We start from the raw sequence: 27,734 nt of genomic DNA, 5'->3' as shown, positions 1-27,734 counted from the left end.
ATCAGAGGAGCGAAGAGCACGAGCGGGGCAATAGTGTGAGATGAGAGAGGAGAGATAGGAAGGAGCTAGACAGTGAAAAGCTTTGTAGGTCAACAGGAGAAGTTTATATTGGATTCTGAAGTTTATAAGAACAATCAGCTAAATGCAGACATCAGCATCTGATCTGACCCAACAGAGTACATATGGAGTAGCTAGACCTATATAGGGCTGATGTTGTATCCACTACTCTATTCATACTGTGCCTATTTGTGTTGTTTAGGAGGACATTTCTGGAAGCTGCCAGGTTACCTATGTGGTTTCTGAGAATTCTGTTCTGAAGACAAAAGATTTACACAGCTGCATAAGACCAAAATTTGGATTCAGCTCTATTAATGAAGCAAGTCAATGTATTTGTATCTCTCTCTTTGTTACATCTTTCTCTTATCATGCTCAAAAATATTACAGTATAGCCCCCCACAATCCATGTACGAAGTCACACATAGCAATAATCCAGGATTCCTAGTTTAGCTTGGCTTGTTGTGAATGGGCAGCGTGCTGGTGCATGCAGCCTATTTGCTCCCCGCTTCACTCTGAGTAGGTAAAACTAACCAGGACAGGATAGCCTATTATAACATCTAAGCCTGGAATGATGGCTTATCACACCCAAATAAGTCAGGATTAGAAACTTGATCTTGGTTTACAGATCTTGGCTTGTTTGGTCACAATAAACCACAATCCCAGCTTCAAATGTAACGTGAAACATTCTCTTTCCTGGGGGCTGTGTATATGCAGGGAAAACCCTGTGATGGCTGCAGATCTGTGCTGCGTCAGTTATATACAACAGAGGCACAGCTTTGCCGCCACTGCAGGGCTTTCCCATGAAGCTGCAGATTGAAAAAGTCGGGGATTTACCCTGACTTTTTCAATCAGAGCAATGTCAGTACGGATCTTCTGACGTCGCTTCGGGGCCAATCCAGGGGTGGTCCTTGGTGTCAGGTGACTGGCAATTGGTCACCTTCTACCAGGAAGAGGGTGGGGGGCAGCTCTGGTACCCAGACGGCTGTAGGAAACCCCACACTCCCTCCTCAGTGTTGGGATTACCAACACCACCCTGGGAGAGGGAAACCATGGGGTTTTGAAGGGAGGCAGCACCAACTCAGCACCGTGAAGACAAAACCCCAGTTTGTTTACCTGTGCAAAGGGAGAAGTGAATGGGGCTGTATACACCAGCATGGAGGTCATTCACATCGTGGCTTAATAAACCAGGATTCCGGTCATATCATTATGTGTGAATGTGGCCTCTGCTTCATTCTCCATCAGTTCCAAGAAGCCTGCTTCTATTGTTACATTGCACAAACATACCTTAAAAAACACCCCCACGTACACACCTTGGAGGGGAGGAAGGAGAGAGGATGAGTCGCCTTCCTATGTTATCTCCTTACATTCCAGGGTCTCCAGCAATATATATTAGCCATGAACCTGCAATTCTTCTCACAAGAGGATAAGGCTAGTGCAGCTTCCTCAGTGACCTTTAAGAAATATCAACCTGCCATTCTGGCTCATTAAAAAACGTTTGTCCAAACCCCAAACTCAGTTCCAGAGGTAAAAGATAGTAAATTATGTTCCCTCCTCCTCCTCTCACCCCCACACTAGTCAAGTTACATATTGTCTGAGGCCTGTCAAGTTATTTATTTTATTTATTATTACATTTATATCCTGCCTTTTTTCCTCTTAAGGAACCCAAGGCAGCATACATAATCCTCCTCCTCTCTATTTTATCCTGACAACAACAACCCTGTGAGGTAAATTGGGCTGAGAGTCTGTGACTGGCCCAAAGTCACCCAGTGGGTTTCCATGGCTGAGTGGGGACTAGAACCCAGATCTCCCAACTCCCAGTCCAACAGTTTAGCCACTACACCACAGTGGCACCTGAGGCAAAAAAAATACCACAAGCACCTCTTCTCTTCCCTGGCAGTAAAGATATAATAATAATAAATGAAATCCTGAACCATTTGCTGCCCTTTTATGAAACCCCAACTCGGCTTCCTAAGGTGGATACCTCACTCTGCCTAGTAATAGGACCGGCACTGCCCAGATTCATTCACAGCAATTGGGTGACAAACCCACAACAATAGTTTAACTTGTAAGCAAATCCAGCATGGATTCTTCCATGTAAGCTTCAGTGCCAGAGCCAGAATCCTATGTGGAAAATTTTCTCTTCCTTTCACAGATTTTTGGAGTCCTGTGGCAACCCACAAGTAAAACCCATTATTCTATGGAAGGAAGTCTCATCAAGTCTGCATTATCTGAGGAAAGTCACATCCTCTCTCTAACCTTGAAGTCTTCTATTGGAGTCAATATCACCTCTAGGTTAGTTCTGCGCCGGTTCGTTCAGTAGGCCAGCATGTTGCAGAAGGTGAGCAACTCCATCTCGATTTCCATTAGAAAATGGAGGCCTCGGTCATCTTGATTTCCTTGAAGCTGAGGCCAAGGCGTGAGAAGAAAAATACAAGCCATAAGCAAGGGCAGCAGGATGGAGGCAAGCTGGCATAAATGACAGTTTCTGAGGGCTTCCTCACCGTTTTTCAATATTCCCATTTGCATCCCCTGACAAATTACCAAGAACTTCACCAATATTATATGCAGTGCTAATAGTAAAACTTTGAGTGTGGCTACTTATGTAACCAAAATGACGCTATCAATCCACAAGTGAGAGGAATTAGCAGGCTTGGGGGAACCCCAAGTTTTTTAAAAGTACAAAAAGAAAAAGAAGAAAGCGCCCTAAAGTTGAGGGGGAAAGAAACCCAAAAGAACTGAGCATGCTCAGTGGCCACAAAATATTGGCTAATTGTTTGAGGAGAGGCAGAAAACCAGTTGAGGCATATGCTAGAAGAGGGCATGGCTGGAAACCCGAACAATAGCACAGGTTCGCATTGTGACATTTTGTTGCATGTCCCATTTGTCCATATCTATAAACCCTTGACTTGACCACAGCATTTTATCTTAGAAGCAAGGGTACTTTAAAGGCAAAGACCCTATCACTGACCTTCTTTTCTCTCTTCAGGCAACATCTTGAACTTGTGAGTCAAATGCCTGGATCCAAAGAATTACCTCAGAAGAGTCTTCAGGAAGTTCTGGCTGCTGCGCTGGGCAAACCTCAGCCCATTAATATAGCGAGTGAGCCGTCCAAGAGGATCTGCACCGAGTGCCAAAAAGTGAGCGGGAGGAAAACTCTAGCATTGGTCCAGATTAACCAATATGCTAAGTAAAGTGCAGGTCAGAGGTCCAGCCCAGTAATGGTCTAGAGATGTTTCAGAGTTGAGACCTAACCCCTTGACTCCTTTCGCATGGCCGAAAGCCGTGAATATATTTAATGCTGCTCTCTCATCACAAAAGAAAAGAGCAGAAGTTATGTTCCACTTCAGCAGGGGATCTATTACTCAAATGGTGACAATTGTTTTTTGAACATACAATATTTTAAAAAGACAGAATAATAATCAAAAGGAGTAAAATACAAGGTGAAAATCAGCCTGGAGAAAAAATGGTAGCTTCTATCCATTTAGGGCCAATGTATACCATCAGCAAGATCAAGTGATAATTCCCCCCACCCTCGGATTGTACCATTTCAGACTGCAGGTGTGGGGAGGATAGAAAGTAAGGATAGAAAGGCACTTTCTGCATGATTTTAGGAGTTCCAAATAATGCTAATGAGTGTTGCCAAATGATGATCCCTCTGCATTTTAAAACATTTCCACATTGGTGCCAATTTGAATTTCGGAAAATGTAGCATAAATTGCTGATGTAATAATATTGTGAAATATGTTGCTGTTGTTGTTACTTTAGCTCAAAACCTACTTAAAAACACTTTCTGAACAAGTGAAGATGGACCTTTCTGAGGCATCAACTACTTGGCATTTTTGCACAGTTGTTCAGATGCTGCGTGATGCCAAGAAAAGGGATATTCTTACATTGTTGAAGAAAGCACCAGAGGATACAGTGTAAGTAAAGAGGCTGAAGGAAAATAAAGAATTTCCCACACTTTAGAGAGGAAATCGTTGGCCATCACCAAGTACAGCACATCCCAAAATGCTACATGCTATGATTCTAACCCTATAGAAGTGCAGATTCTTTCTAACTCTGCTCTAAGGAGCATTTCCAAGAAATTGTTTTTGCTGAAAGATGGAGAACGTTACTGGACACTGTTACATTCCTGTTGTGTGCCACAGTTGGTAGTCTTTCAGTGCTGGGTGCAGAAATCCCAAAGACATATATATATATTGCTTTATATACAGTAGAGGGTGGTGGCTGCCATTTTGTAGGGCTGTGAATCCATTCCATGTTTCAGTCAGAACCAGCCAGAATGCTAAAGGAGCTATCTAAGGTGCTGAACCTACTTTGGGAGTAGGGTTCAGCACCTTGGATACCTTCTGTATGCCTGCTTTCCAAATCACACTGGAGCAAAATCAGGCTGGTAGCATTTTAGGATAGGACAGCAGACTGAAAAAGTGACCTGTCCGCCTCTACTACCTCCCCCCCACCCCCGGGTTAGTACATTTGAGAAAGTATGGGCCAAAGGCGCGTAGTGTCTTTGTGGGGCTCAAACACATATCTAGCCACAGCAAAAAGTGTAGGCCACAAACATGGAGGGCCAAACATGCAGCTCTGATATATACATAAATTTCAGGTGCAGGCAACCTGCAGGCTTCAGTGTAATTTCAAAAGCCCTCTGAATGCAATCAGTTTAAACATCTGGCAAGAGTTCAGACCTCTCTTCTCTGGCAGCCCACTGGATGGAGGAGGAGGAGGAGGATAAAGAGAGAGAGAGAGAGAGAGAGAGAGAGAGAGAGAGAGGGAGAGGAAGGGATGGGCAAGGGAGAGGGGAGAGGGAGAGAAAAGGGAGTGGCCAAGAGCAAGAAAGAGAGAGGGGGGAAGGGGAGGGGGGAAGAGAAGGGGTGGCAAGGAGAGAGGGGGGAGGGGTGGCCAAAAGAGAAAAGGGCTGATTCACCCACTTTTGGGTCTGGCCCTGCTCACCATTGAATTCAGCCCCACCACTATGTGCCCCTCTTGACAAATTACCCACAAGGGAATGAAGCCCTTGAGAGGAAAAAAGAAAAGATTGTCTACCCCTGATATAGTTTAACTGAGGTCACAGCTACCTTCCAGATTTACAGAACGGATGAGGTTTTTTAAAAAATATTTGCAGTTGCTTTAGTAATCAAAAGTGCTCTGCTGCTCTCCTTCCCCACAACATCCTCACACACACTCTCCGTCACACCCCACTTCTTTCAGCCCCTTCTATGTCGAAGCTGCGGTAGCTGCCCAGTCAACAGCTTCCTTGGCGGCACTGTCCGAATTTCTGAATGTGAGGAACAAAAAGCAAGCACCCTTGCTGGAGAAGTTTCTCTATGCTGCAGCTTTCTCCCCTCGGCCTTCCAAGGAGCTTTTGCGCATGGTATTGGTAAGTAGCTGCCATTTCTGCTTACTTCTCTTTTCAGGTTGGGATTTTTCCTTTACCCTTAAACCTCCTTCAGTTTAGGAATAAATGGGTCACCAGATGTTGTAAGATAGACAGAGAAGTAGATTTGGCTGTGAGAAAGCCATGTTCAATCTACCTCACAGGGCTACTGTGAAGTTAAAATGTGGCAAGCACATCATGCTGCTCTGAGGAGGGATGGAATACAAATGTGATAAAGGAATGAATCTGGCACTCCAGAAACCTGGGCTGTCCAGATGTTTTGGCCTACAGCTCACAGGCTAGCCAGCATAGCCAATAGGAAGGGGGTGATGGGAGTGGTAAGCCACAAGTTGCCCACTCCTGCTTTTGTTGTTTTTATTTATTTGTTGGTTAGCCGGCACGGCTTTAATCCCACCTTTTCCCACGGTCTCGGGATCGTCTTGAGACTGCGGGACATGTGGGTAGCTATCCCGGTTTCTTCCCGGCTCCTCGTGAGTAAACACGATGAACCGGGAACTGGGCACAGAGCTCTTCAGGAGCTCTGTGCCCATCGAGGGTGGGTGGGAGCGTGAGGTGGTTTTTTTATTTTAAAAAATTACCTTTTAAAAGGAGCGCTCCTGCACTAGTCTTCAATTTTTTAAAAAAATGGTGGCTGTGATGTCCTCCGTCCACCAGGGATGTTGTGCGTCACATGTAGACTGAGGGGGAGGATCTCGCGATCATTGTATCCATTGGTAGGTGTAGCCATGCCTCATAGTGGAATATCCTGCTTGGGGTGGATGAGCCCTCTCTCTCCCCCACCCTTTGTCTCTCTCACACACACACATACGCTAGGGATGGACAGATAAGTCTATTTCTGGCCCGTGTTACTTTTGTGCATGCTTATTCCTAAGCCTGTTTCTATATCAGTCTGATTTTCTTTTTAAATCAAAAGAAAATTCACATGTAAATAAATATTTTTGAACCAATTTTCTCACGGAACACACAGTTCTAAGCAGGGTTTTTTTCTAAAAATGCAGATTTTTGAAATTCATTTTGACGCATTCTTTTCCTGGGAACTGCATTGCAAAATTTGGAGAAGTGTGGAATTCAAAGGATAATTGTGTTCTCATCCACACATTATTCCAAGAGGTGCCAATCAAGCTAGTTGGTATCAGAATTTGCAAAAATTAAATACCTCAAGTATCTCTAATACACACACACACACACACACACACACACACACACACCCCTCTATTTCCATGAATTGTTTACTTTTCTCTTGCAGGACAAGCTGAGTGGGAAGAAACTAGAGACCGCCATTTGGGAAACAGGCAATATTGTTATCGGCAGCGTGATTGGCAAGTTGTGTCGGATGCAGTTGTGTGGGCTGCAGGTGAGTCGATGACACACACCCCCGTGCCCTTAGCACACTGTGCATCCCCCTCTCACCGCTGCCAACTTGGATGGTGGGTGATATCACGTTAGTCCCCTCTTCTTTTTTGTTTCCATCTCTCAAATAAAACAGGAAGTAAGGCTCCAGATGGAGACGGTCCTGCAGAAGCTCAAAAGCACCAGGAAAGACTCCGAGAAGGTGATTTACCTGTTGTCCCTGAAAAACGCTCTGCTCCCAGAATCCATCCCCACCTTCCTGCATTACGCTGAGGAGGGCTCTGCCTCCGTCTCAGCTACGGCGGTGACTGCGCTGCAGCAGTACTCCACACAGCACATCTCAAGCACGGTACGGGATGCTCTTGCTACAATAAGAGCTTTTTCCTAAAATGGGGTTGTTTGTTTTGAGGAGGAGTATAGCTTTAATGGAGCATTCTAGGTGCTTCAGTGCCAAAAAGTGCAGGGGCTGTATCATTTGTCCACCACCTGATGCCCATCAAGAAATAACTTTACCACCCTCATTTGCTAAGCTCATATGCCCTGTATCTTGCATGATCCTTAAAGGTTCCCCCATTCGCAGTTGATCCTAGCTTGTCGAGGTTTTCTGATTTCCACCTCGAAGCTCATTCCATCTCATGACTGCATTAGATTGTCAGTTTCTCTTTTTCTTTGTGCACCTTTTTATGCGCATGTTTGCAAAGGCATGCATCCGTTGGGTATCATTTTTGAAAGAGACACTTTCCCCCATGGACTAAAGCTGGGATGGGGAACATCTTTCAGTCCAAGGGCTGAAATCCATTTTGGAGAAGCTCTTGGGGGCCACATTCCAGGGGTGGCCAGGGCCAAAGGTAAGGGGGCGGGGCTAAATAAAAAAGGCGGTGGGACCAAAAATACAAAAAAAATTACCACCATGCTGTATCTTCAAGCTCTTACTGCCAGTAATGTAGCCTCAGGGGAGGCGTGTCATTTGTCAACCTTTAGAATGGGGGTTAAACTACGCAAAAGCTGTGAAACCACAAAACAATTGGTGGTTGGAAGAAAGAGGGTGGGGTCAGGGAAAGGGAGGCGTGGCCTTCTGGGGAACCCTGGATGGCCGGACTCGGCTCTCAGGACAGATTTGGCCCCAGGCCTGAGGTTCTGCACCCTTTAATGTTCAGGGAGAAAATCTAGGCTTAGAATGATCTTCATCTGTTTTCAAGACAAGCTGCCAATAAAATCCAGTAGCTGGCTGTCATCATACTAAAAACCGAAGAAGTCTTTTCAGTACCTATGTTGAACATCTGCATTTTGGCACCAGGTTAAAATGGCAATGAAACGCATTTTCCATCAAGTTCGGCAACGTTATCAAAAAATTTCCAGGGTCGCTGCAGCAGAAATCCTGTTGGACAATGATCCCTCACCAATGGACTTCATCAATGTTTTGTTGACCACCAGAGAACTTGAACCAGAAATGGCACAATTTCTACTGTCAAAAATTCAAGGCATTCTACACTCCCGGGAACATCCAACCAGGTAAAAATATCTGTGTTCTATATAATAATTGTCCATTTACCTCTGTATGCTATACAGTATTATTTTTAATTATTTCCCCATCTCTCTCTTTCATGCTCTCTTTTAAAACAACACAACAATCTTGAGATAACTCCCCAGAGATATTGCTGCTGCTGCCATATAGAATTTCATATGAATATGCCTTACATTGAGGCACATTTTAATCCATTTAGTCCAGTAATGTCTCATCTGGCTGATAGCAGCTTTTCAATGTCTCAGGTAGAAATCTTTCTCATTCGGACTACCTGAGCTCCCTTTAAGGGATTCTGGATTTGAAACATGGAAAGCATGCAAGCTATCACTGGGCTGTGATCCTAATAACCTATGAGTGTTCATGGTGGATCAGACCCATGGTCCATGTAACTCAGGATCCCATCTATGAATAAGGGTCAGACATATGCTTCGGGGGGAGGGGGCATGTTGACAAGCATTTGGCAACCCTGATTTCCTCTGGATTGTACCCATTGCACGAGACTGGATGCTCTTATTTAAGTGTGACTTGCTTCCATGTAAACATGCTTGATGTTTCGTAACCAGTGACAAAACACAAGGATGATTCTCTTCTTTCTGTCATCTAACAATAGTAAACAAAATATAAGCCAAGAATATAAAACTATGGGTTCTGTATGCTCTGGTTAGTTGTTCATGAGAGAAAAAATATTTGGAAATTAGCCTTACCTTAAGCATGATTATTATAAGCAAATTCCATTTTAAAAAGTGGGCTCTTTTGGGCATGCATGAACCTGCTAAGATTCCGATCTGGATTCCGATTTGCATCTACTCTAGTGTAAAAATGGGGGGATACCTAATGGCTAGGTACGGATTTAAAGTAATGTTTGTTTTGGCCCTGTGAGGAGATTAGAAGCTTCCACTTCCACTTTTAAACTAACCAGAATTCCTCATTACATTCAATCTTGGTTAAACCCCGTTACTTTTAATTATTGAACAAGCCAGCGTCATAAACCATATCTTGATCCTGGCTTGTTTCAATTAACCATAGTTTTAAACTAACTAGAGATTGCCTGAATTCCAATGTAAGAAGGAACTCTGGTTAGTGTAAAAGTGGAAGTGAAAGCTTCTGAAGCACTCTACATGGAAGCAACGAAGGAGGGAGGGGTACAAGAGTCTTGTGGTAGCTTGTTCAAATAATACTAAATTATTGTTTAGTAAAATGTCCAAACTGAGCTAGTAAGGTCAATGCATTCCGTTACCAATTTTGTGGTTAAGCAGCATGGTTTAGCGTGTTGTCTGAATGGGGTCACAATTGTTTTGTTCATGTATTGTTTTTGTCCAATGAAAAGCATGAGAAAGATGATAGAAGGCCTGGTTCATGAACCAAATATCCTGTTCCACCACACTCATGTGACATGGACACTCCATGCTGACCTCCATATGCAGAGAGGCCCAGATTCCACTATTATTTCCATACGTAAAAGATGGTGAAGGGAAACATAGTGATTTAGCCTTCCACAAATAGGGGTGTACCACCTGTAGCACATGCAGCATTATGAGCCTGGAGGGAAAGGTTCTTCTGTCAGATGCTCTAGGTAGGTTTGTGCCTGAAACACTGTCTGGAAAATTCCAGGGGAACCAGGCAGAGAGAAATAGAATCCACCAGGAAGAACGGGATCTCCTTTCATTGATACACCCAGATTCCATCTCCTCCTCCTTTCAAGCTGGCATCTTGAAACCTGGCATATTTTCTAAGTTTGCAGCAGGAAGGGAATTTCACCCCTGTTACTCTGTAATAATTACTGTTTCTTGAAATGCTGACAATTAGCCTTCCCCAAATGACAGCCTACTTTTCTGAGATGAGTTGCCCTCAGATTTAGATACATCACTACCTCCTGTGTATGTTTTTCCTCCCAGGCAGGTGATCAAAGATGTCCTGAAAGATCCACAGATAAATAATTACTACTTCCTGTCACCCAAAGTTGGCAGCTCCATCTCTTGCTCGGGACCACTGGCAGGTGACTTCTTCTTTTTTCTTCTTTTTTCTTTTACATGATTCTGCTTCATTTTCCCTCAGAAAAATGGAAAGAATCCATGACCATTTATAATTAGGGGACCTCATTTAGGAGTGGGGAAATCCATGCTAGGTTACCTGAACATTACAATTGTGTGCCATTTAACCATAATCACGCACGTACACACATGTGAACTCCAAAGACATAAGCTCCACAGATATGAATTGATTAGTCAACTATATTCTCCCACATATTATGAACACCACTTGAGGAGGGCAGAATGGCAAACTGCTTATGATTATTACACAGGAACACCTATATTTCTGGTAAAATTAGGGTGGCCATGTATCTTTTATAGGGAAAAGTCCTCCGTTTGTAACACTGCCAGAGGACCATCCTCTGTCTGAAGGTGTCTTCTATCTGAAGGGTTGTCTTATGCAATTTCAGTTTGAAGATAAAGAACCATAGGAATTGTAAACCGTCCACAATTAGTATCTGAACAGCAAACTGAACAGGCAGGCACCCTTTGGTGAGAGGGACAGCATTTCTCTTTAAATTATAATAATTATTTCTAAATTTGCATCTAGATATATAAATTAGCGTATGCAAATTGTTGTCCTCTTTTACCCTCTTTTTTTTTTTTTTGGCAATTCATAAGTGGCCACCTTAGGTCAATTCCCTGATTCTATACACTGAAGGACTGTCGTTATAACCATAGCTGTGGACAAAGTATGCATGTGCCACAAAAACCATTTAGCTCAAATAGGGGTGAGGAAGGGGAGTTGACAGTTTCACCTCCGTGATAATGCTACTACTTTTTATGAAGTATAAAAAATAACCACAGCAAAGACTCTTAAGGCAGGCTGCCTTTGTGAAGTGTAATATCAAATATATAACCAACATCAGGCCTTTAAAACTTGCGTGGAGATTTTCCTCCCCAGCCCTGAAATCTGAAGCCTCCCTTCTGCTTGCTGAAGGCACCATTGCCACCATATCAACACGACAGGCCTTCACTGGGGATTCTCTTTTCTCTCTCTCCCTTTCAGTCACCAATGACACATTGTCAACCTTTAGTCTGGACCTGTTGTTCTCAGACTTCGGTATCCTGAGGAAGAGCATCACCAGTTTCAATATCCGAAGTCATCGTGGCCACCAACTCCAAGCAGCTCAGGTCTTGCACTCTCTCTTGTTGATACAATTTGATTCTGTTTTTCATTTTATTTTATTTGATTCTGTTGTTCATGTATTATTTATTTAAAAGATTTAGAAGCCACCTTTTAAGGTAAATCCTCCCAAGGTGGTGTGCAACACAATGTAAAACTGTGAAATAAAACAATAATAAAATCAATAATAATAAAATCAACAATAATAAAATTTATTGCACGCTCATGATTGTCCACTCACAGATGTTTGTGGGTTCTTTATATGATGCTGTCAATCTCCAGGACATCTCCCACACTTTTCCTGATAATTTTGCTTTAAGAAAACAACAAATAATGCAACATTTAAATTATCGTGAGATTTCCCACGATAATTTGGCATAGCTCTATAATTCCATCACTAGATGATACTGTTTCATTTAGCATTGCTCAAAGGGGAAGTTTTAAATTAAAAACACGTGGTCGCTGTTGATCACCGTCTAAAGAAGCCCGTAGTGGATGCAGAAATACCTGAGGAAAAGATAAGGCTGTGAGTCTCTTTCCTTAATGTAGAGACCACCTAAAACAAAATAGCACCATATATACCAGGGTAGTCCTGTGGGTCACATTCTCCTTTTCCATTCTTAGGTGGCCATTGAAGCAAAAGGTCTTGGAAGTGTTTTGGGAGGTGATGCAGCCGATGAACAGGAGGACTTCATGGCTGGCATGTCTGCAGTTTTGCTTGATGTCCAGCTGCGGCCGGTTGCTTTCTTTGAAGGATATACAGACCTAATGTCAAAGGTCCTTACAAGCTCGGGAGAGCCCACAAATGTGGTCAAAGGGAATGTGCTATTGATGGATCATCAACAGGTATCAGTCCACCCTTATCCATAGACATAGAAGGCATGTGGTAGCAATAAGGCATTCTCATGAGGAGGCTAACATTATGATCTTTCCCAATAGTTTAAGCCAATTTGAAACCCAAAAGACAAGAACAGCTTCACTTAAGATAGTTGATATATTAAGGTAGAAATTCCCAATATTCCCAGTATTGGCAATCTGAAATATTAGTCTACGGCTATTGGGTTAGATCTAGACTTAGTCATATTTAGTGAAATCAATGGAACTGAAGTTAGTCCTAACTATCTTTAGTCCAATTGATTTCAATTAGTCAGGTTCCAACCCATTAACTATATAGTCTTCCTTTGAATGACAACAGTGTCATTCATTAGCTTTCCAGTCACCAGTATGTATTGGGAGTAGAACATATGGGAGCACCTGCTCCCATATGAACCTCTTCACATTAAGAACTTCTTAGAAAGCCCTACTACTCCATGTGCCATCACTTTTAGTGATTAGCTTGGTGATTACAAGAAGCAGGGCCTTGTCTGTTGCAGCACCATATTGGTGGACCCTGCAGCCCTTCATTTCTTTCTTCCAATCTTTGGTTTTATTCTGAAAGACTGTGATGGACGTCCTCTTTTGGGAGGCATTTGCCATCAGCTACTGTTCACTCTTAATCTGCGCTCTTTTCATAATATTGTATGATAGATTTTACTGGATTCTGTTGTTTGATTAGTAGTAGTTTTGCTTTATTAATACACAGCCTGCCTTGGATCTATGATTTAGATCTGCCTTTGCCAAACTGGCATCCTCCAGATGTGTTGGAATACAATCCCCATCATGTCTGGGGATGATGAGGGTTGTAGTTCATCACATCTGGAGGGACCCAGGTTAGGGAAAACTGATTTAGAGAAAAGCAGAAAGGGATATGTTTAGATCACTGTTTTATTAAAGCAGTGATCATTGAAAGTCCCTTCCAGACTAGCTGTAAAAATTATCATTTATGGATGACCTGTGACTTTGGTTGGAATCCTATATGCACTTATGTGGCCATAAGCCCCACTGAATCCAATGGCACTTATTTCTGAGTAGATCGGAATAGGACTGCACTGTTAACCTCTGTAGATCCAAGGTCAACATTTGAACAATTCACTAAGTTAATATTATTGTGCTGCATAGGCCATCCCACTTCAGTCTGGTTTGCAAGCTGTGATTACTCTTCAAGGAGGACTTGGCTTAGATGTTTCAGCCGACATCAACGTGAATTTGTGGGAGCAGGAATTCATAACAGGCATTGAAACAAGGTATGTAAATAAGGACCGGTTTCACCTCCAAAGTGTGAAGGAGACTGACCCAGTGCTTTGGCAAGCGTTCAAGAACCCTTGTGAAAGCTCATAAGGGGAATCTTCTGTTGGCCAGCATTGTTTGTGGTGTGGTGTAGTGGCTAGGGTGTTGGACTGGGAGTCGGAAACCCAGTGGATGACTTTGGGCCAGTCACAGACTCTCAGCCCAACCTACCACACAGGGTTGTTGTTGTGAGGATAAAGTGGAGAAGAGGAGGAGGAGGATTATGTACGCCGCCTTGGGTTCCTTGGAGGAAAAAAGGTGGGATATAAATGTAAAAATAATAATAATATATAAAAAAATCCTATCTCCAGGGCCTCACACAACCAGCTGGCCACACGTCCTATGCTGGGATGAAGGTAAAAAATATGGCCTTCTGGAGATCCCATTCTGACCCTCCAGGATATCCCAGAAGGCCACAGTCCCTCCCCCTGGCTCCACCTCCTTCCTCCCTACGACCAATTGTTTGGTGGATTCCAGGTTTTATGCAGCCCCCACCCCCATTCTAAGAGGTGGAAATGCCTCTCCTAAAGCCTTGGTTACTGGCAGCTTTAAGCTAAAAAAGTAATAATGCTGGCCCCGCCCCTCTTTCCATTGGCCCCTCCCACCACTGGAATGCGGCCTGCAAGAGGTTCTTTGCCTTTGGCCTTATGGTAACCATACTAACTGCATACAGTTTCAGCCCCATCTCTATGGAGATATTTATGCCAAAGAAGACATCCCTGGTCTTTAACCCATTGCCCCAAAGCAGCCAGCTGTGTGGCCTGTTGTTTCTTAGGGGCATCCTAGGCTGTGAAATCCTGCTTGCCCAAAGTCATGATGCTTGTGTAGTTGACTTGCTTACCAAGCAGTATCAGGGGACCTGAAAAATACCTCAGTAGCATTTACATTTCTCACTTGATGGCCATGTTCTTCGTTTAAGGGATCAACCGCGGCAATCTTAGCTAGGTAAAACTGAATAAATAATGTGGATCAACTTAGCAGAAAGAATGAAAAGACAGATGTAGAAAGGTTCAGTGTGAGAAAATGATTATTACCGAGCTAGTCCCAGAGAGAGAGAGAGAGAGAGAGAGAGAGAGAGAGAGAGATTAACATTCTGGCTTTCCATTCTGGCTTTCCCCTCTGCTATCAGAGGACTATCTTTTCATCTTAAGAGTTTAGTGCTTTTAATCATGACCGACTTGGCAGGCTGCCCATATAAATACTGTTTTGTGTAACCTATGTATCATCTCTTACATCTTGTATTCAACTCAGATCAGTGTGGCTTAACTGTTGTTATCTAAGCAAAACTTGGGAACCTCAATGGCTACTCATCATGACAGCCATATGCTACGTCCAGGATCAGAGGCAGCAGCAGGCTTCTGAACAGTGCTGCCGCCAGGTTTAGGAGGGCCCTTGAGGAAGACATCATCAGTGAGCTCTTCTCTGACACTGAAGGCCTGTTCAGAAAGCATGCTAAGCCATCGTTAGGCCATTAACACTTTTGCAGGAGGTGGTTAGTAAGCATGTTTAAACCACGGTTATGTAGCCAACAGGGTTAGGAATGGCTCACACAACACACTAAGTCATGGTTCACACGACATGCTATGCCATAAGATTTTGTTCAAAATGCTTGATCTTCATGGTTTAATGTGTTGTCTGAACAGGTGCTGTGTCTAGCTTCTTATCAGAATTGTCATTAGCTGCTGCTGCTTCTCATCATCATTGGTACCACCTGCTTGCTTGCAAGATAGAGAACCAGTGAACAAGTAGGCCATGGCATCTACTGCTCCTCCTCATCACCACCACCATTGTCTGGGCCAGAGTGAGAGGCAGGTGAACAAGCAGGTTGCAGTGGTGAAGAGGAAGAGCAAGCCCAAGAAGCTCTAGTCAGTGGGCCTGTGCTGGGGTGTGGGCCCTCAGCCGGTTCCCAACCATGCCAACCCTGCCTCTGAGTAGCAGTTTCTGGGAAACAATGGCAGGAGATGGCTGTTGCCTTCATGACATGCTTGTGGGTTTCCCAAAGGCATCTGGTAGGCCACTGTGGGAAGCAGCATATTGGACTAGATGGACCTTTGGCCTAATCTAGCAGAGCTCATCTTACAGAAGGACATAGTGCAAAGCAAGCTTTAATAAGAGTTGACAATGGTTAGCCAATTTCCTTAAAAACACTCAAGCGTTCCCGTTATCCTTTCTCCCCTCCATTCCCTTCATTACAGGGGTGCCATGACCATTGATTTCCAAGCAGAACTGGATGCCCCATTCTATCAAGCCACACTCCAAAGCCAAACCGAGGTGGAGTTGGCCACCAATTTTTATACCACTGCAAGACTTTCTATCAGTCCCGTGCACATGTGTCTGCGGCTTACAGAGGACCAGGTCTCTTACAGGTAAGTTATGGATCTCAAGCCAGGAGATACACCATTCATAGATGCTGAATCCAAACCATGGATAATCTCAGACACTCCTATGGGTACCACTCTGAGTGATTTTATAACAATACTTTTCTCCTGAGCCATCTTGGCTTTTCCCAGAGAGCATCTATGCATGGAAACATGCCTATTTATCCCAATGTTGAGAAGATTAAGCAACGTCTTTCATGCATAAGAATCGTCATAGATCAGCCTCCGAGAGAGACTCAGATGAAATATAAAAACAACCCACCTTCTATGGTAGCCATCATTATGAACCCACACCATGTTTTGAGCCTTCAAAAATGCACCAGGCCAACCATGGTTAGAGCTGCTTGTTGTGCTTTCATTTTCTTTCTGGGACTCAACGTCATACGTTTATTCTTGAGCTGCAGCAATGGCCCTAACTGTGGTTTGTGAATTCCATTGTAATGGCAAGCCATAGGTAGCACAAATGGTGGTTTGCAATGCAGCTTCAAATCATGGTTCAATATCCTGTTTTGGCCACCCCTTGTAAAGCATGGTTGGTGAGCTGGCATGTTCAGACATAAAACCAGCCACCTGTGTGGTTTGGCTTGAGAACTGAATGCAGCCATGGAAGTTCCATATCATCTCAGACAACTATTTTTCAAAAGTTCACTTCAAACAATCAGCCTCAAGTCATCAAATGATGAGAGACTGAGGGCATGTCTACACCAGCCCTATATCCCGGGATCGTCCCGGGATTGTTCCTGTGCATCCAAATGCCACACAGGGGATCCCGGAAGCAGGCAGGGACGATCCCTCCATTTTCCTGGGATAACCCTTAGGTGTAGAAAGGGCCTGAGTGACGTGCATGAAGCTGCAAACTCACTTTATGGCTGAAGCTTTAGAATTGACAGAGTTGTCTGGCTCCAAAAGTATTTTGGTTTTGGATCAACTGGTGCAAAGTTTAATTGCTCCATCTCAACCAGCTAAGCACACTTTCTGTATTTAGGATATATTCACCCAGAATCCCCTTGCTCTAGCACTGGAAATCAACTGAAACAGAAGGATGGCCATGATTTTTTGGCATATTTTCATGCCTTTCAAAAGTTTTCTTTCTTTTTTGCCAATTTTGATGGGCATGCCATGAAGCATGGAAATATTCCTGATGGGAGGGAAAGGATGAGGGTCAGGTTGCCACATAGCTAGGGATGTGGGAGATATCCACAATGGAACCAAATGTGTTCAGATTTTTAATATTCTGACCTGTGGATTCTTCTGACCATCTTTTTCCCTGTTGGTGGGAATTATGTGTTCTTGCGGTCCATTTTCCTAACCTTCAGGAATTTTATGGGGGGGGGGAATCATTAAAAAATGCCCCCCCAAATCCCCCTATGGCCAAAAAATCATATCACCCTCCCCTCCATTGCTAAAGTGTGAAAACACACATTTTGGAAGAATTTGTGCATTTGGGGGGAAATTGTGCATTTGCACAAATTCAGAAACTGGGGGAAAAAAACAGATTCCATTGATGTGGAAATGACAGAATGAAACATGCCTGGCAATCAGAAAAACACAGACAGAATGGATTGTACACAATCTGTACATCCCTACACATAGCCAATCAGATGTGATTGCATCATGTCATCACAGAGAGCCACATTACCCTCACACTGATTGGAGGGTGCAGGGGAGAGAGAATGAATCAATCATTACTGAAGAAACAGGGGGCATGTCTAGACCTCCCAGCTTTCTGGGAGGGAGGGGAGAGGATCCCGTGGTATTATGCTCACGAGATCCACCCCCTCAGCCTACATATGGCATGCGATGTCCCAGGAGGCCTTTTTTTTAATCAGAAAAGAGCGTACGAGTGCTCGATCGCAAAAGCAAGTGGGTTGTTGTTGTTGTTTAAAAAAAATTCCTGCTCCCCCATCCCACCCCCGATGGGGGTGCCCTGGTCCCGGCTTCTCGTGAGGAGCCGGGACAAACCAGGCCGGCCGGCCACACGTCCCGTGGTCTCGGGACGAGCCTGAGACCATGGGAAAAGTTGGGATTAAAGGGTAGGCCAATATCCTGGGTCAAGGGTGAGATCATCCCTCCCTGCCCCTGGGATCCCATGTGCATCATGTGGACGCATAGGGATGATCCCGGGGCAATCTCCAGGATATCAGCAGGTCTAGACATGCCCAGGGACAGCTTTGAGATAATACTCTCTGCCCCACCACACTGTCCTTTATTTTGGTCGTCATTCAAAGTAGTTTCTGAGGCCATCTTAACATTACCCTTTCCTCAAGGAGAAAGGAATATATCCTCACGGAGAAAGGAACCACAGCAGAATGGGTGGTAACTGTGCCTTCATGAAAGGCCCACAGGCTCTCTTCTCACTCTTTTGGAGTGTACATCTAAATATATTACATGTAAATTAGATAAACAGGTGTTGGCAAACACACGTTCCATTGTTGCACTCATTAGAGAACTAGGACAAGCTGTTTCTTCACTGGAGAGAGAGAGATAAAGGAAGGAAGAAATCAACACAGCTGCCTCCGCACTTGTATTTGGTAACAAGCGATAATAAATAGAACACCCACCATTTGAGCTAATACAAGTTCTCTTAGAGCCACAATCTAGGAAAGTCCCCAGAAGGTTAACGGAAACCTAGGCCAAAGACAGACCTGATGTTAGCCTAAGGAGCCTTGAGGAGCCCCATGTAAAAAAAAAAAACCCACCACTGGCTTATTTTACAGTGCTGTGGTGATAAATCCTTTCCGTGGCACCGTAACTGCTGCATCGTGTGCCAAGATTGATTCCCCATCAGCCATAACATCACTGTTCTCGCTGATAAATCTTACATGGGTGCCTCTTGACATGAATAGACCCAGAGCAGATTGCTGTCGCTCTGTATGACATCAGAAGCCCTTGGCAATGTTCCCAGGGTTCATTCAAGCTGATGAGCAAGAGTCTTTGCTTATCGAGAAGACACCCTTGTTCTCAGAAGGAGGCCTTGGCAACTTCGTCCACGTCAGAGGTGTGAAGCAGAACATTGCCTGCAGGCTTAGCATCAGCCCTAGGGAGGGAAAAGAATCACGTGATGTCCTCCATATCTTCCTTCAACATAGTAGGTTCTTGAGCTTTCATATTGTATACATCCTTAGTATAACTTCACCAGGGCCCACACCTTCACTGTCTTTGGCTGACATGTTCCTGTGAAAGGAGACTGCAGATAGGTTCCAATCCTGAATATTAATAGCAAACACATTCTCTGAGTGGAGCCAAAATGGCACCATGCACACACAAAAGGGAGGTGTCAGCAGGCTTGGGGGAACCCCAAGATTTTCAGAGGTACAAAACATCTATAGGGAGAAAAAAATCCTAAGGAGATGATGGGGAGAACCAAAAACAGCTCAGTGAGGATGCTCGGTAGGCAAGGAATACTAACCGACTGCTCAGTGGTGGTGGTGGTGGTGGAATGGAGTATCCTGGAAGAGGACATAGCTGGCAGGCTGGAATCCCAAACAGGAGCATTCCACGCTGCAACTTTTGTTGCAGATCCCTATGTTAAAACACACACACAAACATGCACACACAACCTACTGCGAGCTGCCAAGAGTTCACTGAGATAGAATTCTTCCCAATATATATCAGTTTTCATAGAAGAAAACTATGAAGTTTTGTGTGCCATCTAACGAAAAGAACAATACTGACGCAGCATTTGCCATTCAAGGGGGAAGCTAGACTAACAATTTCCCGAAGGCTATATTTCATAGCGGATGAAAGTAAAGCTTTTAACAACCAGCTGAACTCTGATTTTTACATACTCAAGATGGTTCTCAGAGTGACTCATGTGGGAGGATATTTGGGGAAATGGTTTGCCAGGACGGGTTTTCCCACAGTGCAATTTGCTTTAGGTCAGCCTTCTCCAATCCTGGTGCCCTCAAGAGGTGTTGGTTTGCAGTTCCCAGCCTTCTCAGCTAGGAATTCTGGGAGTATCAGTCCAACATATTTGGAGGGGGGCACCAGGATAGGGGAAGACCACTTTAGATCATTCTGTGGATCGATGGCACATCCAGGCCAGAATCCCCCTTCACACCACAGGACCATCTCCAAGCCAGTCACATGGTTGACCTGTTCCAATGAGATGTTTTTGCATGTATCTAGACACTGCAAGCTCAGAAACCATCCTGTAGATGCTAATATCTGTTGGGCTTTGTTGTTGTTTCCCCACCCTCTCTCCTCACAGAGAAAACTTCTTGGTCTCAGAATCTTCTGCAAACCAAAACAGCACTGTCCGCAAAGGGAGGGGCACCACCATCCCTGGACGTGAATTTGCCTTATACCCAGCCAACTCTGAAATGTGCAAAATACTGCTTGCAGAGACATGAGAACAATAAAAGTAGCATCACTCTGTCCTCAGCTTGGATTTGCTGCTCCTCCTTTTTCCACCAATGCCTGACCTGACCTACATCAAAATTCAAAGTGGTTAATCTAGAGGCTTTTTACTTCTGCATATACATGCATTGGATTGCCTGTAAATATTATTTGTGCTTGTGGCTGGGGATTTCCCATGAAGAATTAGGCGAAGGTTTATCAATCACTTTGATGGACTTTATGGGGGCATTATATAGCCATACTAAATTATTAAGGCTGCAATCCGCCACCATTGATATCAATAGGAAGTTTGCCATTGATTTCAATAGGATGTGGTCCTTAACCTGTTGGTTGATAAAACATATGCATCGGTTACATTCTAAAGGAGGCTGATAATGAGCTAGCTCCACATATCTGGGATTTAAACACACAACCCATAGAGCATCACTGACCTCTGGTGAGTACAAAGTGTATGCCGCCGCTGGGAGAAATTCCTTCTCCTAAGAGGACCTAAGATAGGGCTGCCAGGTTTTGTGCCGGGCAGGGGAGTGAAAAGATCCTTGATAAAACTTCTGACCAAGTGATCACTGCCAATGGGAGTAAAAGATGTAATGGAGCTGCTTTTGACAGGTTACACACAGCTGTTCAGGATGGATAGCTGCAGTATTCAATACGATGGGGATCTAATTTTAATATTTAGCATACTATTTAAAACTTTACCTTTATGATCCAAAGATCCCTAATTCCTCGGGGCTGTTAAAACACAACATGCTAACCCGCACTCAGTGGTTGAGTGTGGGTTGGTTTGAACCGTGGGTTGTTTATTGAACCATGGGTTAGTGTGTTGTCTGAACACAGCACATTTTCCAGAGGATGGGTTATTGTGTTGTCTGAACACAGCCATGGTAGTTCATTAACTATGCAGAGTGGCTCCAGATGTTTAGGACTTCAACTCCCATCAACCCCAGTCAGCATAGCAAATATTCAGGAATGCTGGAACTTGCAGTCCAAAACATCTTGAGGGCACCAAGTTGGGGAAGCCTGTTTCAATCTATATGCCACTTCTTGGTGCCATCTTTGCCCATAACACATAAAGACTCAAAAACTGGAAGAGCTCCTTGCCATTTCTGCATATGTAGCTCTGCAAAGCAACCTATGAGCCTTTCTACATGAGGTTTTTATTGTGCACTCATTATTATTATTTATTATTATTTATTTATATAGCACCATCAATGTACATGGTGCTGTACAGATAACACAGTAAATAGCAAGACCCTGCCGCATAGGCTTACAATCTAATAAAGTTGTAGTAAACAATAAAGAGGGAAGGAGAATGCAAACAGGCACAGGGAAGTGTAATCATGATATCACATTCATGGTTGTGTGCTCGTGATTTCACATTCACCGCAGGGCGTGGGGTTCTTAAAAGGGAAACTCTAGCATATCCTGAATGACACCATTAAACCCTTGGTGTAATTGTGCAATTCCACAGCACCATCTAGTGACTGTATAATGAAACATATATAAAGGCAGAGAAAGAAAAACTCCAGAAAAAGCACATGTAAAGGAGCTGATCTTAATCCCTCAAAGAATCCAGAAGCAGAATCCCTGGTAAAGCTGCGGGATAAAAAGGCACATACAGACGTGCCCTACATACAGTTGGTAGAGTTGTGTGGATGGATAACTAGATTGATTGCTCTTTCAAGGAAATTGTGATTGTTTAGTGAGCAGCTTTATGAGAAGCAGTATTTAATCTAGGTCATTAAACTGAGCTATTCTGTGTTGTGGGAAATGAAAAATGAAATCTTCAGTAGACAATTAGTTAAGCCCATACACAAATATATTGAATAAATAGATGGGAGAAAGGGGGAAATGATGGCCAATCAACGTCTTAGAAGAAGCAATACTATAGCATCTATCAAGTCACCAAATCATTGCAGTATTCCAACTGTATTATTTATGTGTCTATTTACTAAGACCTCTATGCAGATAAATTGCATTTAGTTAAAAGGAAGACAGCAAAGATGTGCCTGGCAAAAAGAAAAAAAATCTAGTAGCAATGACATGATTTGTATAAAATGGCTTTCTGGTATAAAACAAATGGTGATTAAAAAAAATCGAGCCAAGTTCATTTATTAGAAAAGACTGTCACACCAGTGATGGATTAATCAGCCCTCTGTGAATGAAGTTTAAGGAGGAGGTGAGAATGTGCTAGTGAGCATAGCCCAAAACTCTAGTGAGACCCAAAAACTCTGCAGCTTGATCACTCCTCGTGTTACCGAGGGTGTGATCAAGCCACAGTTAAATACTTCTATATTCCATTGAATGCATTAGGAGAATTCAATGGAAGCACATAATTAACTCTCCTGTTGTAATCAGCAAGACTTTCAAGTGCTCAGCTATAGGCCAGACTGGATATCTGTACCTCCAGTGGCCCTTCTGAATTATCACCCAGTGAAGGGTTTTTCAAAATGTGCTACAAATCCTATTAATAGGGGTTTTCTACATGAAGCTTTTAACCTGCACTATCACTGAGATTTCTGCTTCTCGATTCTTCGTAGGTTTAAGATTGGCTCCTTTACACTTTTTTTTTCAGGAGGGTTTCTTTCGCTGACTTTATGTTCCATTATACAACCACTAGGTGAAGCTGTGGTATAATGTAAATCCACAATTATATGTGGGCTCTATGGCCTTATAGAGGCCATTCAGGGGGGAAATACCACACTTTCCTTGTTAAGGAATGAACCGTAATAATGCTCACAAAGTACAGGAGAGGCCCTGGAGGATAATGGCATCATGTAAAGGACTGCAAACTATCATAAGTGAGCAGTCAGAAGTGCACAATGAAAGCCTAGTGTAGAAAGGCATTAAGTGCCTAGAGAGCAGGAAGGCAAACAGGTCCTTGTGTGAATGGACAAACTGCTTCAGCAAGCCAGCGCCAGTCAACCTCCAGACTGTCAACTGCAACATACATAGCTGAGGGTGCAGAATTGGACCTTGTGATAGCTCTCTCCAGTTTGGGCTGGTGGACCCATAGCTACCAGCTATGTCACCTGAGCCAGGGCAGAGCAGTAAAGGTTACCTCTACCTTTTGATTTTGTATCTTCTTGTGAACCCTGGGTTTCAGACTGATGCCAAAGGAGACTTATTTTTCTTTCTTTTTAATTCCCCTCCCCCCGAGGCATTTTTTTTAGGGGGGATGGTGGGAGAGATGTTTAACCTCCTGGAGTGTGCTTGCATTAGAGTAAAAAAGTACGACAAACCTCAGCTACAAGCTACATACTTAGCATAACGTGTAGTTTGGCTCTCAGCCATCTGAAATGGCCACAGACACCTCTAGAGAGCTTTCTTCTGCCTGCACGTTGCTTGCTCCAGCTGTTGTTTGGTGGGATTCACCCCTCCTCTTTCCCACTGAGGAAGGGACGAAGCGGAAGAGGTATGTCTTCTGGGTGTCCTTCACCCAGCCATTCTGGGGCTCCGCTTGGCCCCTCATGCCTCGCCCAAAAGGCAAGGCAAGGTGGAGTGAGGAGGAAACAGTGCACCAAGGAGCCTCGCACAGGTTGCTCGTCTGTTGTGGCTGCTCTGAGGCATAGCTCTTGTCCATAACCCATCCAGCTCAACATGTGGGAGAAGGCTTGGCTGAGGACAAGGCAGGGGTTGTGCTTGGGCTGTGAAACTACAGAGATGCTGGCATTCCAAAGGGATGCTGCTGCAGCCAAAAGGAGCTTCTCCCTCTCCATCCCAGGTCCCCCGGGGAGAAGCTTGCGTGTGTGGGGGGTGGGACAAAGGCCCCTTAGAGCACCACCCAATCTTTCCTTCGCTAGCCCATGAAGGCCCCAGTTCCTTCCTAGGATGTCTCAAGTGAAAAATTGGAAAGAGCAGACGAAGGAGAGAGAGGGTTGTGGGTGGATTAAGCGAGGACAGTCTTCCGTTTGAGGGATACCACTGAGGACTGCCCTCTGTTTAAAGAAGTCTGGTGTGTTTCCAGGCCCAGCTCAAAGTGCTGTTTTGGGCTTTTAAAGCTCTTAAAGGCCCAGCAAGTTATTTAAAGGAGTGGCTCCTCTCCTATGCCCACACCAATGCATTAATTAGTAGGGCTGTGCACAGACCCCACGGTCCGCTCTGGATCCCGATGCACAACTTCCAGATCAGGTCTGCTCTGCCCCGCGTTGATCCGCCTATGCTCCACTCCGCTGCGGGACTCCGGATCCAGATTGGAACTCCATGTTCCCCCCACTTGCATTGAAAATCAAACGCCACCGGACCGCGACGGAGGCAGGTAAGCCCCCCTCCCTTCTGCCCCCTTAGCTGGCTCTGCTGCCGTCGCCGCACAGACTGTGGTGGTGGTGCCAGGTAAGACCCCCTCCCCCCTTACCTGCCTCCATCGCAGTCCGGCGGCGGCTTCAACTGAGACCCAGGCCTCAAATCGGAAGACCAGGCTGCTGCGGCCTGGTCTTCTGGTTTGAGGCCTGGGCCTCAGTTGAAGCTGCCACTGGACCGCAATGGAGGCAGGTAAGCCCTCCTGCCCCCTTACCTGGCTCTGCGGCCGTCGCCACATGGACTGCGCCACCGCCAGGTAAGCCCCCCTCCCACCACACTTACCTTTTTTTTTTGGAGCTCCGGATCGAGGCGAAGGATCCGCTTGGTCTCGATCCGTAGCTCCCCCGACCCATTCCGTCGCCGTCTTTGTTGGAGGTGAATCAGGCCGCTCCACTATCGGTTCTAAGAACCAAAGCGGAGCACAGTCCTATTAATTAGCTAAGGACCTTTTCTTTGACATTTTTCTCTCTAAAGGTGTGTAGGATTTCATCCTAAATCAATTTATCTTTTGTTTGATCCAGCAGGACATTTTATGTTCTAATCCCCTAATGCAACCTGTAGCAAGTGTAAATGGGTCCTAAGATACCCATATTATTGGGTTGGACAACTTTGGGTGGACTTTGATGGTCTACCATTTCTGCTAATACCTCTGCCCTCTTTTCAATAACCACTCAGCCAAGTTGAGTTACCCATAGGATGTATTTCTCATCTTTCAAAAAGAAACCAACACCAGCCCTTTACAAATATTAACTCCCCCTCTTCCCTAAACAAAGGGAGGGGGGAATGAAAAGCAACCAAGTTAATAAATATTTTTAAAAGCTCCAAATCTCATATATACAAAACTCTTATACATTGTAACACTAGACAAGGTTACAGCACAAGAATGACTGGATTTGTCTGTCCAGAAATGAATAGGAAATTCCAGCTCCCTCTTAAGTATTAACTGCTATGATAACCAGACATCTTCCAGTTGTGCGGTAAGCAAAAACTGATTGCAGTGAGAGGCAGAGACTTGGCTCACAGTATCTCCAGCATAGCATTTAAACTGGATCCCTTTAATGTCAATGGACTTCCCTACTCCCTGGCAATTGCAAACTGCAGTATAAACCTTTTATACATATGAACCTGTTTGCAAAAAAAAAAAAAGATATCCTCCACCGTTTCCTTGATGCAGTTGTCTCAGTGAGCGTTTCCAGACAAGGCTTTTATGGCTCCATTGCTCTGCCTCATTCACAGAAGTCTACCCATGCTTTTTTCTTACTGCAGAAAATCCATTAAAAAGAAAAAGATAGAATGGTGTGAATAATGCTTTCTGATTGCTAGTGCTAGGAGTCTTCCATCTGGAAGCAACTGTGCATCATAGACAACACTTGGAGTGTCATCACACAGGGGGTAATCCCGTTTGCCTACCGTCGCTTCTCCGCCCATACATTTATCCCTCATTACTTCCTCTTTTGAAAGAGGAAGTAAACATCGCGCACATGGCCCATTCAGTGGGCTGTTTTAATCACGCTGCTTCTCCTGCATACAGCAGGCGATAGCAGCAACTGCTGTCTTAATTTTTTCAGACTTACTGGGGTGGTTTTTTGTGGCATGAAGAAGGCTAGAAGGGGTGGAAGGGGCACAGGAGGCAGATGATGTTGTGAGAGGGACCCACGAAATCCACGAGTGCCCAATAATGAGTGTGCAATAAAACGCTTTTCTGATGGCGCTCTTGGTGGTAACAGTGTTCTTGGCTCTCTCCTTGCAGCATCTTTCCCTTGGTGCTTAGCACTGCTGCAGGAAAAAGGAGGTTCTGGGTAATCTGAAAAGGTAAAGCAGAATACTGCCAAGCGCAGCTAGAAAAGAATGGATGAGGTGATAAGAGAGCTAAAAATCTGCTTCTCTCTTTGGTATGGATGTAAAACGCTGGACATTGTGACACATTAAGTCATTGCTTTTCATGCATAGCACACAGGGCCTGCTCGCATCTAATTATGGTGGAATCCCACTACAGAGGAAAAAGAATCCATTCCAACATAGACCTAATGTTGCATGGGCTGAAGGAATATGTGTCACTTTGTCTCTGTGAGAGACTTTCCGGAGGAACTGTAGCTGGTCGTGATCAGACCTCTTAAAACTATGGCAAGTCCTTCACTTTCTATTGTTCAGTTGACTTGTTGGGCTCCCTCCATCTGAGAGCTGATGGTTCAGTTCCACAAACGCCTTACTGCAGATCTCAGAGCCTTGTTTCTGTGCTGGGAGTAAGTTTAGAGGAGGCTGTCCTTCCACCTCTCATCTCTTCAGTTCAGAGGTTTGGCATGGTAGTCCCCTGGTACTTACTCACAACAGAGATCAAGATGGCTGCTAGGGCTGGTGTCATAAGTGCCACTCCATTCCTGAGAGTGAGCGTTCCCTTCCAAGTAAATACAGAGCTTAATGGGTGAACCGAGAGGCAATTAAAAGAAAACTGGTTAGTTACAAGCTGTCATATTTGCACAGTACCTAATACCTGACAGTTCTGTACTCCTTTATGGCGTCTTTGTGGAACAAGAACATTAACTTATTGTCTGCCAACCACTGATCAGCAGGCCAAAAACGATGGTGAAGTACTAAAGTTCATGCTTTGCATGCAAAAAGTCCCAGGAATAATCCCAAGAAAGGTTGGGAAAGACCCCCCCCCCATTTGAAACCTTGGAGAGCCACTGCCAGTCAGTGCAGAGCAAATGGAGTTTAATGGGCTCATTTTCTGACTTGGTTTAAGGCAACTTCCTATGTTCCTACCAGGCACTGATCATTATTATTATTATTAACCAGCCAGTGAGGGCGTAATGCTCTAGCATCTCTTCTCCATCTTGGACTGAGAGGCGCTTGGAGCAATTTATCAAACCCAAACCATCCTTTGTGAATGTATTCTTCCTCCTTTTCGACCCCACCCATTAATGCATTCACACAGGCCCTGGTTTTCATTGTAGACAGGATTGTGCTTTTGTAAATATATGTTAAATGCCCCAAGGCCTTAAGTTAGCAGTAGTACACAGCCTCAGTGGAGCCCAATCCGTGTTTC

The 27,734-nt window shown here is 44.3% G+C and overlaps 1 protein-coding gene across 1 annotated transcript in view; it reads left to right on the top strand.

The window, feature by feature from the left end:
- LOC134402994 (microsomal triglyceride transfer protein large subunit-like) overlaps positions 1–20,473 on the top strand; it is a 28,124-nt gene extending 7,651 nt beyond the window's left edge. The window contains exons 5-18 of the mRNA XM_063133001.1: positions 260–376; positions 2,210–2,349; positions 3,044–3,194; positions 3,823–3,977; positions 5,269–5,437; positions 6,702–6,809; positions 6,942–7,154; positions 8,103–8,317; positions 10,226–10,326; positions 11,370–11,494; positions 12,111–12,332; positions 13,485–13,609; positions 15,848–16,018; positions 20,241–20,473. Of these exons, the coding sequence (XP_062989071.1) occupies positions 260–376; positions 2,210–2,349; positions 3,044–3,194; positions 3,823–3,977; positions 5,269–5,437; positions 6,702–6,809; positions 6,942–7,154; positions 8,103–8,317; positions 10,226–10,326; positions 11,370–11,494; positions 12,111–12,332; positions 13,485–13,609; positions 15,848–16,018; positions 20,241–20,382 (2,154 nt within the window). The 3' untranslated portion in view covers positions 20,383–20,473. The remainder of the gene's footprint in view (positions 1–259; positions 377–2,209; positions 2,350–3,043; positions 3,195–3,822; positions 3,978–5,268; positions 5,438–6,701; positions 6,810–6,941; positions 7,155–8,102; positions 8,318–10,225; positions 10,327–11,369; positions 11,495–12,110; positions 12,333–13,484; positions 13,610–15,847; positions 16,019–20,240) is intronic.
- The last annotated feature ends 7,261 nt before the right edge of the window (positions 20,474–27,734 follow it).

The sequence above is a fragment of the Elgaria multicarinata genome, chromosome 8, assembly GCF_023053635.1.
Source record: "Elgaria multicarinata webbii isolate HBS135686 ecotype San Diego chromosome 8, rElgMul1.1.pri, whole genome shotgun sequence".
Classification (NCBI taxonomy): domain Eukaryota; kingdom Metazoa; phylum Chordata; class Lepidosauria; order Squamata; family Anguidae; genus Elgaria; species Elgaria multicarinata.
This window is presented reverse-complemented; position numbering and strand designations above follow the sequence as displayed.